This window comes from Pyrus communis, chromosome 6 (assembly GCF_963583255.1).
Source record: "Pyrus communis chromosome 6, drPyrComm1.1, whole genome shotgun sequence".
Taxonomy (NCBI): Eukaryota; Viridiplantae; Streptophyta; class Magnoliopsida; order Rosales; family Rosaceae; genus Pyrus; species Pyrus communis.
The window spans coordinates 26,837,377-26,849,989 of record NC_084808.1 but is presented as its reverse complement, the minus strand read 5'-3'; the positions used below and the strand labels follow the sequence as shown (position 1 = coordinate 26,849,989).

Below are 12,613 nucleotides of genomic sequence, written 5' to 3'. Positions count from 1 at the left end.
CAGAGCTGCATCATCTTATACAAACTTATATCGACAAGAAACCTCGCTCGAGCTGCACCATTCTCGACTTTGCGAGCGCGTCTGAAACGAAAACTGAAAAACGCAAAGAGAACTCAGGAAACAGATGCAATGTGAATATTTCTAAATTTCTATTTATACTAACAATGCATGGATTGGAAGATAAAAGTTACCCTAAAGTTAACACCAGCATAATTCAAGCTTCCTTCTATATTATCCTGTAATTCAACAAGAAACCAGAAGTTAGTATCAAAAGTTTAGTAGGTGAACGGAAGCAAATTGTCGTGTCGTATGGGAGAAAGAATGAGCACATAATGTTGTGACCTCGTGAACGACTGATGTTGCAAAGTGAAGATAGAGTGTCGCTGTATTAAGAAAATGAGAAAATTCAACCAAAAGACATGATATCGTTTAATGAAATTCGTAAGTAGACACTATATCCATAAAAATAGTGGTGTGTCATGTATTTCCAATACACGGACCTAAGTAACATATTACTGTACCTGTAAATGCACAGTAACGAAGAAGAACCAAGCTCTCGTCGACCAAAGGAACTCTGCAAACACAGGAAGTTCAATACATGAGAAACGTCAAGACTATCAACAACAGAAGAATAACATTTCCACTTGAAGAGCTCACAACGTAATATCAAATGCAACATACCCGTCGTTCAGTCTAGCTATCGGTGCATTTGCAATGGCAAATGGAAGATACAACAGTGACTGCACAGATTAAAAAATATTGGACTTAGTAATCTAATGTGGTGTTGAGTTACAAAAATGGCAGAAGTTGTCGATGCTAAACAATGGCCGAGAAATATGACGTTGCAATTAGTGTGTTTCCAGAAATAGACACTCAAGCGCCTGTAAATTTCCAGTAGTTTAGAACGTTACATTCCATGTGTTGGAGAACAATTTAGAAACAACAAAATAACAAAAATATAGAATCGAAATATTTATATTTTATTATTAAAAAATATAGAATGCAATTACACAATAATTACAAAAAATTAAAATGATACTAACTTGAATGAATTGAAGGTACATGCTAGCGCAAAAGCTATGTCATTCGAACAATATTTCCGTCCCACTCTTATGCTTATGGTTCTACACCGTCTACTCGACCAGGATACAACTACCTAATTCTACAACCCACACTGGATTATAGAACTCTAGCGAATTGCTTTGTGTGTTTACTCTCTGGAAATTTTGTACGGAAGACAAGGAGGAAGAAAATATGATTTTTGATTGAACTGAGAACTCCAGTTATATAAGCTCTTTCATAACTCTTCAAACACATTTTGGATGTATCTGAAGCTATACAACTCTTTCCAAAGAGTTGTGTCTATTAATCAAAACGTTTTTAATTAATTTAATTAAAAACTTAATTCAAAATTAAAACTAATTGATCAGATTAATTTTAATTCTTTGACCCCAAGGCCCAAGGGCCTTGTCTTAATTAATTAATATTAATATTATAGTATAATCATTAAGCCTAATCCACACAATTAATGGCACAAACCTCAATTCTCATTCCAAATGGTCCAACACCTAATCACTAATAAAAAAGACTTGACCTATATAAAGGGCTTTGACGAATTGTTGTTTACAATGGGAGCTCAAAACTCCATCACCATGCACATTCCAGTTTTCAAACCCTTCGGCTCATCACACACGTGCGCAAAACAGAGCTTTCCTGCCAAAACATACCAGGCCAAAACTCCTCCCAAAAGGATTACTAAAGGGTAAAGCTGCGAAGAAACAACATGAAACACCCATTAAGCCAATCAAGTGTCTAGAATTAGCATAAAATCAGAAAGATGGAAGCATCACCATTGCCAGTGCGAATAGCATATTTGCTTTCCTTGCTTGAACAACCTTATGAACGTTGGACACACTGCACACATGCATAAACCAACATAAGGAAAAGTATCGAATGGCCTTCAATGGACTAAAGGCTTACACGTGAACTCTGAGCCTCTAACACAGGAATAGTTTGGGGAAGTGGTAAAATATACCAAGGCACTCACAAAAGAAACATATTGTTGGGAATATTAACGCCAGGTTGCTGTTATATCTATAGAAAATAGTGAATGTTAATTCAACCCCATACCCCAAGGAATTTTAGGTTAATAAGATCATGAAGATAGCAACGTAATAATTCTGAGTTCATGCCCACAATGTTGGGTTAGCAATGCAACCCTGCTTCCGTAACTCGAGTCTTCACAAATATGCCAAGAGTAGTATGGATAACAATTAATTACAAACTTGAATGCGAGCGTTGGGAGAACAGCAAAAGCTATCATTAGAAACAACCAGTGTATTAAAAGCGTGAGGCGTAAGCGAGACGTTCGAGGGATAGCCCGACCTAGACATGAGGCGTGAGGCGTGAGGCGAAGCCTCAGGGAACCTAAATTTTTTAATATATATACGGAGCGTACATATATATTATATTTAAAAAAAAAAAATTATTAACCAATAATCATCCTGAACACACACATATATTTTAAATATATACACACACATATAGACATATATTTTAAATATATACACACACATATAGACATATATTATATTATATTATATATATTATAGAATATGAAAAACACAATGAGTACAGATATAACAATGCACGCTAACAGCACACACGTCCATTGTATAAAAAAAAAATCAGAAAAAAAAAAAAAAAAAAAAAAGAGACGATAATGCAAGAAAGAGGTATAAGGTAGTTAAAACCCTACCCAAAATTTGGGTTTGGGAGTTATATAAAAAAAAAATAAAAAAAAACAAGCCCTGAGGCCGCCAACAGAGGTGGCAACCCTCAAGCGCAACCTCAGAAAGCATCTAGGCGCGCCTGGGGCAAGCCTTTTAAAACGTTGAAAACAACACAGGTTTGTCTGTTGTGATTTCTGAAGTAAAAACAAGGCTCGGCCTTACCATTAAGAACGGGGCCCCAACTCATAAAAGGCAAAGACTTTGCAAGTTGTAAAGCCCACCAGAACCTGAAAATGTAAAGAGAGAAAATAAGAGGCTTTAGAGTAATGGTTTAGAAGTAACTTTAAGCTGTGCATACAAGTAAAGAGTAGCAGAATGAAATTAGGAGTCTACCAACGAAAGCTAATTTAAATTATATACCACATTTATATATCACCTTATGTGACATCTGATGTGGACAACCACATCATTTAAAATAATAAGAATTTAATTTAAATTAAAAACATTTAATAAACCAATAATTAAAAAAAAAAGCTAGAATTAAATAGTAATTGTGGTATACGAGGAGTCTTTTCATTCTATCCCCATTCAATCCTGCAACTTCTTCTGTTTCTTTTTCCACGCTAGTTCTTTCACGCCATTTTCTTTCGGACAAGGATTGTCTGCCCTCCCAGTTCCAGTGCCCTCACGTGCCCTCCTGTTTTGTATGATCACGGTTAAGCCACGTTAACATTTTTTATTTTTTATTTTTGTAGAGATAATAAGACAAAAATGAATAGTAATATAAAATGTTAATGTGGCTTAACCGTGACCACACAAACAGAAGAGCACGGGAGGACACCGGAAGTAGGAGGGCAGACAATCCTTGTCCTTTTTTTTCACCCCAATTTTTTTCACGTTAGTGCGGACTACCACCCTCTCTTGTACTTTTCACATCCACAATCTCCTTTTCTAGAAGAACCCTCCAAATCTTAAGATCCCAATAGTGGGTCGAAGGTAACTTTGATCATGGTCGTCACCGTTCCTGACTCCGTTGTCAAAAGTGGGTTAAAGGTAACTTCCACTACTTACATGAATTTACTTCAATCTTGCATTGACACCAATTCTATTCAACTGGTCGGAAGATCCATGAGCGTATTGATGTAGTTGAGGAATTGAACCCATTTGTTGAGACGAAGTTGGTGAGCATGTATACAAAAATGCGGGTTTTTGGATGATGCACGCAAGGTGTTCTACACAATATGTGAGAGAAATTTATACTCTTGGTCGGCCATGATCGATGCGTGTCTTAGAGACTAGAGGTGGAAAGAAGTGCTGGAGCTTTTTTACTCAATGATGAAAGATGGGGTTTTGTACTATGGGTTGAAAAATAATGACATCTGGTGTGAGTAGTGTGAAGTGGGTACAAAAGTATTGGCGTGGGTGGTAGTCCACACTTACGTGCAAAAAAAACTGGGGTGAAAAAAAATGGCGTGAAAGAACTGGGGTGGAAGAAGAAATGGGAGAAGAAGCAGGATTGAACGGGGAAGGAAGGAGAAGATTCCTTTGGCTTGCGTGGGCCCATAACCGTGGGCTCTGCCCCGAGCAGATGTGGGACTGCTAACACACTCTTACACGTGTAACCTCATTTAGTGGTTCACACGTGGAGAGTCACACACTTGTTTTCAATCTTTTTCAAGAAGTGGCTCTTAAAAACTCAGAAGCCGGTTCTATGTTAAGAGTCCAAACTTGTTTCCAAGCCCACACTTCCTAGTGACAAGCCTTTGTCTTGCACTGGCAAGTAACATTAAGCTCTAACACCATGTTGAAATTTTTTAGATCGTCGGACTCAGGGAGGCTCCATTCTAACGATACCAATAGAGTTCCCAACTTTACCAAATGCGTAATCCATTAGGTGTAGAGTTTTACCACAAAAGATCTCGATATTAGTTAGAGTAGGGTAATCATATTTAAAGCCATCCTTGTTGACTTCCCCCACCGATGTGGGATTGCCAAAGAAGACATAATCTAGTCCGAGAAAACAAATGCTACAAAATTTCGTTCTTGGAAGTCCACAAATCAACTAAGAGACGTATTCCATCTCCTAAGCAAAAGATAGCTGCATATTGCTGGGCTTGTAAATTTACATAAAGTCAGCTAAGGATCTCGAGCTCGATGTGCAAACTACAAATGTTTGCTCGTCTATTTGGCAGTTTTCTTAAAATAAATGTATCAAAAGTAGACTATTGACTAACCTAAATCCAAGATAAACCCAGCAGAAACTACTAAAACAGAAAACTTATGCTCCTAAATTCGAGAACAGACGCTTGAGCGCGCTCATAACACCAGAAAACTCATGACTGTAGCCACCAATTAAAGCCAAAGAGAAGAGTACATAAACTTAACTTTAGTCAATCATAACACTCGTAATCAATAGAATCAGAGAAGAAGATTAAGAAACTTACGGCATCCAAAGGGGAAAGATTTTAACGAAGCTACTCCAAAAGGGTTGCATGACATATTTGGCAACGCAAGAGTGATCCACACCACTGTACTTGTTTTTATGTAAAGCAGCCACACCATGTGCCCCAATATACCCCATCTCTTCCAAACCAAGCTTCGATATTTCGTATGGATTCAAAATCCAAATAAGCCTTAGTACAACCAACCTGCTACCAAAATGAACTGAGATAATACAATCATACATGCTTGTCAACTTGCCCCCAAGATAATCCGGAACAACACAAACCCAAATACTAATTTTTCTGAGATTCAACACATTTAAGCATCTCAACTGGGTAATGCCCAAAATGCAGAAACAATGAAAGATTAGAACCCCGTAGACCTTTTTTCCAAAACAGAAAAAAACATTCAAAGCTCTAAACTTTGTTAACAAAAATAAGTACCCAAAACTTTGGGGTTCTCCTCTTCCGAAAAAATGGGTGGAAGGGATGCTAAATATAACGACGCATGGATCTAAATTCAGAAAATAAGTTCCAAATTAGACAAATGAAGCAGATAAGAGAAACGCGAGAAGAACAAAACAAAATCTAAACTTAAATAAATAAATAAGTGTTTACCTGTTCGAGCCTTGAGATCGTCGGTTCAATGGTAAAAACAAAAGCAGAAAAAGAGCCGCTGGCCGAAAACAAAAGAGAGAAGGAGAAAAAGTTGATGCTTTTTTAAAAAATTTATTTACTATTTTAATTCTCGGGTTCCCGCCCCTAAATGCCAAAGCAGAAAAGGAGCCCAATTTCTGGAGAAATTTTCCCGGTATCAATCCAGTTGAGTTGGTGTTCCTAGCGAATAGAAGCTTGACACGTAATTCATCAGGCTTCTATCTGAGAAAATGTCAAACTAGCAATTTTTTTTTTGTCAATGAAAATTTCTAATTTACCCCCAACTCCAAGATCATCTCATATCCTTCGGCTTAAACTTAAAAGTTTGAACCTTGAAATAGTTTTCTCTTCCCACCCTTATGGTTAAAATTTTAAGTTGGGATTATTAAAAAATAAATTTAATATAATTATTTTCTTAAACTAATTTAAAAAATATATATTATGCAGATTATCCTAATTTAATTTTAAAAATTTTAAAAATATTTATATTTCGATAAAAATTAAAAAAGATTTAGGATAATTCAGTGATGAGTTGTTTCTTCTTGCCCCGTTGTATTTTCAATACTTTTGGGAGATGTGGGAACTTCGCACGTGGGTTGCTAATCAAAATTCTCGAAGCTAAAAAAATAAATATAAACTAGTCATATGCCCACATATTATATGTGTGTAATTAAATTTGTTTATTATTTGGAAGAAGCGGGGTTTGAAGTGGGACACGTGGGTTTAAAAAAAAAATTCTTCTCAATTATTTAATTTTTAAATAGGGTGTGTTATGTTTATTTGGGTGTGAGGTTAATGTAAAAGAAAAGTAAAATTTGTGTTGCATGTAATTATCAAATTGTTCATGTTTTTATTTTTGTTTAGTGTTGATGAGAGGTTTGGAATAGTAATTTTATGAAGTTTTAGTTAATGAACAGGTTTCTATTAATAAGTAGTTTAAATAGGCTTTTTGTCACCCCAATTAAGATATCTTAAGATGACACGTTGTTATCACATGTTACTAACAGCACATGTAACACAAGTGTTTACAATTCCATGGATATTCAAAATACAGAACACCTTTAAATTTTTAAATCGTTAATTCTTGATCTTTGTGTTTTTGAGCGAATACTAGATCATGTAATACTCCACTATAAAATATTTCATACTGCATATAGCTTATGAGTCCATTTTATTGTTCACGCAGTTGTAATTTGACCATTTATTTTTTATTTTTTATTTAAAAAAAAAAAAAGAACAAGTTTGTGGCAAAGCTAAGGCAGTCCAATCTTTCAGAAGCAAAAATTTTTTATAGAGGTATTTCAGTTTTCCATGATCACCATCATGCAATTATATCAACATCAAAAATTGAACTCAGAATTAGCCATGTGAAATGCAAGCCTAGAATTCTCTCATAGTATTGCATTGAATCGACTCGTGATTGCTATGAACTTTTTTTTCTCATAAAACGTAAGTGTTTTCATTAAAAGTATGTTTTACCTAAAAGTTATTTCTTCACTATAAAGCACTTTTATACCAGAAACACTTGAATTTTTTTCTTCAAATGTAGCCATAAAGCACTTTTTATTGCCTGCAAATATTTTAAGCCACTCCATAAGTAATCTCGACAACGTCACAAACTAATGTAATCAATGCATGCGTGACATACAAAGAGAAACTCACACATCGAAAAATAATTTAACATCAAATTAGGAAATGAACCAAGATCTAAATCTTGATCACACCAACATAAGAAGTCACCACTGATCCAATCCACAAAAGCCCATTGTGTTCTTCAACCTCACTAACAGCCTGCAAAGTTTTACCACCCTCTCCATCCAAAACCTGCAAAACCCCACCTTGTTCGTCAAGTTTCACCCCCACAGGATCATTCGCATTCAACAACTCCCCCGAGCTTTCATTATTATTCATCATATTCTGCACTTTGTTCTGCACTCCCTTCACTCCTCTTCCACTGTTGAGCCCAACCCAAAACTCTCCTTTTTTTGTTCTCTTGATGTTATCCGGGGGCCTCTGCAGCTGAATAAAAAGTTCCAACACATGAGCTTTGGGTCCTCGGAGCCACAGCCTGTGGATTCTAAACTCGGCCGATTCGACGATGAGGACAAAGGACTTGTCGCCGCTCAGAGCCACGCCGTTTGCAAAACCCAGACCGTGGAGCAGTACTTTCACTTTCTTTGTACGTGGGTCGTATTGTAGTAGCCTGCCAGTTTTGTCACCGGCTAGGACCGACTGAACCCATACCCTTTGACATTGACGACAAGAAAGTATAAGAAGGTAATTAATAGACCAAAACAAATTTGACAAATCTAACCAACAAGAGTATATAAGGTTAAAGTCCAAAACATTATGGGAGCAACAAATATCCTATTAATCTGTGAATTTTCAATTCCTTAATCTTGACAAAAAAAAAATAAAATAAAATTCTTCAATCACTTTTATTTTATTAAACATCGATTCTTTCTTTTAATTTTATTGAGTCTAAAACAACCGAATATCTCGCCTACATAAGTAGAGCATCGATTTTTTTTTCTTAAAATAAGAATGTGTCAACAAAATATCACTTATGAACTCAATAGACACTCTAATTTGAGTGAATCGCATACATGTCATGTCAGCCTATCTCTTCTCAAACATATTTGGTTCTTTACTTTTGGCATCACGATCTGCTTTGACGCACTATGAGCTCGGCTTGTGTAATTGAGACCATTGAGTTAGCAGGGGTTCATTGAATGCGAGAGTTTTAAGATAATTTATATGTGAGAGATTTTAAGATAATTTTTAATAATTGTTGAGAAATAATATTGTGATTTTCAATTGTAATAGTTAAATCTTAATAAATTATTAAATTGTCGTGACTTTTTCTTATATATGCGAGATAAATAGAATTTGCAGACTATATCTCCAATTTAAAAGCAGTCAATTCAAATTGATCTGGGCCATTTGGCATGTGAGCGTGTGGGTTGGAACAGTTGGAGCTTGGCTGGAGTGGTTTTGTTTCCACATTTACGTGGGTACAGTGCTTATCTTTCAAAAAGCCGAAAGGTGATAGGTTTGTATTTGTTCCCCCTTGGCTTTAATGTGATAAGGACATGATGAGTGTCGTTCAAAAAAAAAAAGAAGGATATGACGAGTGATTCAATGGGATAAGAATACTATCATGCATGCATGAGATAATGGGATAATGCATGGAGTGCATGTGGATGGGGGATGTGAACCGAATGAGAATGGGGGGTCATGTCTTCAAGTACTAAAAATACGAGATACCAACATAAAAGGGACTTCAACTCAATACACAAACGTTCTGCACAAAACTTCGCACTGCACGAACCCTTCTCACATTGTGAGAACAGCACAGCCTTACTTCAAAGTTTGAATTAACATCAGTACTTCAAGCTCTTCAAGTTCGGTTGAATATTCTATCCAAGTCTCAACCAGCGAAGAGTCTTTGATTCTTTCGCAGAACAAAGTCATTTCATTTAGCTAAGTGTTGTATGATTCGTTATCCCAATTCATTTCAAGGTTCAACATTCTGACGGTTGAATGATTTACCATCAAGACATTTATCTCCTTCGAGTACATGTGTTCTTACATTTTAATGCCGATTCAGTCCACCTATATATATTTTTACGAATATAGTTAAAGCGGCCAAACCTGGTGCAAAAGATCTTGAACTTCGCATTAACTAGCAACCTTGTTTCCAGGTTTTAAAACCCAAGGCCGAGACATGTTCCTTCCTCGGCTGTGACCGCTTGAGCACATAAGTCAGTAGCGCATTTGACATCACCACCACATCCATTTTACTCGCCGATCGAGCACAGTTGTGAGTTGGCACGCCCGCATTCAAAAGGACGTAATTAGCTCTTAATTATTTGATCTACGTGCCACGTAGGCTTAGTAATTTTTAGAATCAACACAACCTCGTTTTGTGATGGGAATAATTATTTAGGTATATAATCAAAATTTTAGACTTAAACCTAAAATCCAAGCAGTCGATTAAACAGTGATTATACTTCTTAAGTAATCAATCATATCAATAATTGTGGTCAAAAGTGAAAATACTTGAATAGAAATGGGATTTCACTGACGTGCCTGTGTTTTTTTTTTCTTTAAATCAAAAGAACTCGTGCAGTCAGCAAAGGAAAATGAAGGATGAGTTAGAAATGATGTACCTTCTTTGGAACACACTGCTTGTGTCTGTGAAATAAACGATTCCTGTTTCTTCATCAATATCCAAAGAGTTTACAAAAAGGAAGGGGACTCCTCCTATAGAATTGGCAAGAACTTCCGCCTTACCACCATTAGGCCCCGTCTTCATCAGCCCGAAGTAGGCATCTGCAAAGTAGAGATCACAGGTTTTAGGGTGGAACATCAGACCCAGTGGCCTCCCACATATTGGTTCGTTCGTCACGTTGGTTGAACCATCACATAGTTTCCTTGCCCTGGTTTATACAAGACGATATAATAAATTATTTTGATTTAAGAAGAAGATTCAAACTTGAATGTATGCGAATAAGTTTTGTCAGCTGACTTAAACCACACTACGGCCTACTTTTGGTTTATCAACAAAGTGAATGTGGAGACTCAGCCTTTGATTGTTATTTTTGAAAACATTAGAAGTCAACTTTGCTTAGCACCCTAAAACAAAAACCAAAAAGTCAACTTTCTGGAGTTGGCGTCACGATTTTACAACTCGATTGGTGGGTAGGTAAGCATAACCCAAAAACTCCAACCTACCACTGTTCCTTATCCTTGGACAAAAAGAAGGAACAACAGAAATCTAAGAACTACAAACTGCAGTGATTTTATTGGAAGGATCGTTGATTTACTAATGCTTTCAAACCAAGTATATATCAACCTATTTTTCATTTGCAAAGAAAAAAAGTGAGCTCAACTAACGTTCTTATATATTAGTGGCCATATTAATATGTTGCAACAACAATCGAAGTTAGTTTTGTATGTTGTGTGTGTGTTTGTGATGTATTTTGGATCTCTAAGACTCAGGCTAGCTAGTTAGTTTTGTTCTTCTTGTTGGGTTTCGCGGGAAGTTGGTGGGCGGAAACCCAACAAGAAGAACTAAAGTGATTAATATAGCACGAGTCTGGAGACCCTACATACACGTTTCATCAAAGAAGATAAGCAAAGAATAATGAAGGGAGATCTTGCCTGTTTGGGGAGGTGAAGGCGAACTCCGTCCAACCCAAGCGAGGTCCTTGCCATTTGAGGATCGTACCATCCGAAACCCCAACGTAGGGTCCTTTTCCACGGCAATCAAAGGCAATGCTTTCAGGGCCAACAACCCTAGCCAGCTCTATCTCACGGTAGTTTCCAAGGTTGACGGACTTACAAGAAGCTGGTTTGGATGATAGAATGGCGTCAGGAGCTATGACAGTTAGGAGCAAAAACAACCAAAGAAATGAAGGTGGCCACATGGCTTATGGCTAGCTGCTGAAATTATGCAGATTAATCTGACTTTCTCTGTCTGTGGTAGAGGAGAGGAGAGGAGAGTATTTATAATACAACTTAGCAAAGAAAAATAATTCATATTAATTAATGTATGTATGTATGTATGTATGTACGTACGTACGTATGCATGTATGTATAGCCTATTCACTTTTTTGTTTTTTTTACTACGGTCTGGTGCTATTTATCTTCACTTGGAAGTGAGAGATCTTAGGTTTGAATCTCATGGATGGTGAATTCGATACCAAATTAGGTTGCTCATTTTGTGGCTTTGCCGAACTCCCCTTCCCCATAATGTAAAAATATCGATGTGCTAAAAAAAAAAAAAAATTATCTACACTAACGGAGAGGAGATGGGCTTAGCCTCACAATAAGCTTAACAATAACGTGGTTCAAATTCACCTTTGGCGAGAATCAAACTTAAGACCTCTCGCTTGCAAATAAATAAGAATATCACTAGACCGTAGTACTAAGTGACTAGTCTATTCACTTGCCAGCTAGTCTATTCACTTGCCATTCTGTATTTTGACTCACTGTTGCCTTTCCTATGTCAACTGATCACTTGCCTTTGCGACAATACTCCTGTATCCCAACTACTTACCATTTCTGGATCGAGGTAATTAACTATTGATCTAATTATGTTCTAATCAACAAATTAATAAGAGAAAAACGCACACTGGTTTACGACTATAACTTCACATGAAATTTGAATTTAAAACATATTGTGAATGAAAGATCAGCTGGTCAATGGCACAAGTTTTTGAATGAAAGATTAGCTGATCAATGGCACAAGTTTTCAAGCAAAAATTAAGTGGACTACGAAGTGATAAGGGTAATGCTAGAAAAACTAAATTTGTAGACAAAATTTTAGAAATTAAAGGATACGAAAGTTAATGATTGGTTTATTTCTTAACCGTTAATAAACATGTTTATTCCCATTTGTGATATATCATTTAATTTGTAAATTTTATCTTCAAATTTATTTTTCCTAACATTAGCCGTTTGATAATGTAAAAGAATGAAGCTAATTAAAAGGCACCATGATTACTTTCTCCGCGATAAAGGAGAATACCGCATGTTAGCTAGAATATACATGAGTTCTGTTACGTGTATATGGATATGGGTGTTCAAAGGGCAAGTCTTTTTTAATTATTTCTTTTGGGTGAAGTCCAAAGGTTAAGTTTTTAGAAAATATTGTGCTGAAAGTGAAAACATGAGGTGATAGAGTATACAGAGAATCTTACTTTTAAAAGAGGTAATGTATTTTTTTTTTTTTTTTAATTTCAGTAAGATAGGTAATGTTTTAGAGATTAAATTTGC

General features: G+C 36.2%; 1 protein-coding gene across 1 annotated transcript; it reads right to left on the bottom strand.

Moving 5' to 3' along the window:
• Window positions 1-7,517: 7,517 nt before the first annotated feature.
• LOC137736592 (protein STRICTOSIDINE SYNTHASE-LIKE 10-like) lies at window positions 7,518-11,270 on the bottom strand. Its single transcript, XM_068475835.1, has 3 exons — window positions 10,997-11,270; window positions 10,003-10,272; window positions 7,518-8,075 (listed from the first exon to the last, which is right to left on the bottom strand). Exons 1-3 carry the CDS (start codon window positions 11,260-11,262, stop codon window positions 7,538-7,540), a joined length of 1,074 nt encoding a protein of 357 aa, XP_068331936.1. The 5' UTR covers window positions 11,263-11,270; the 3' UTR covers window positions 7,518-7,537.
• Between the last annotated feature and the right edge of the window lie 1,343 nt (window positions 11,271-12,613).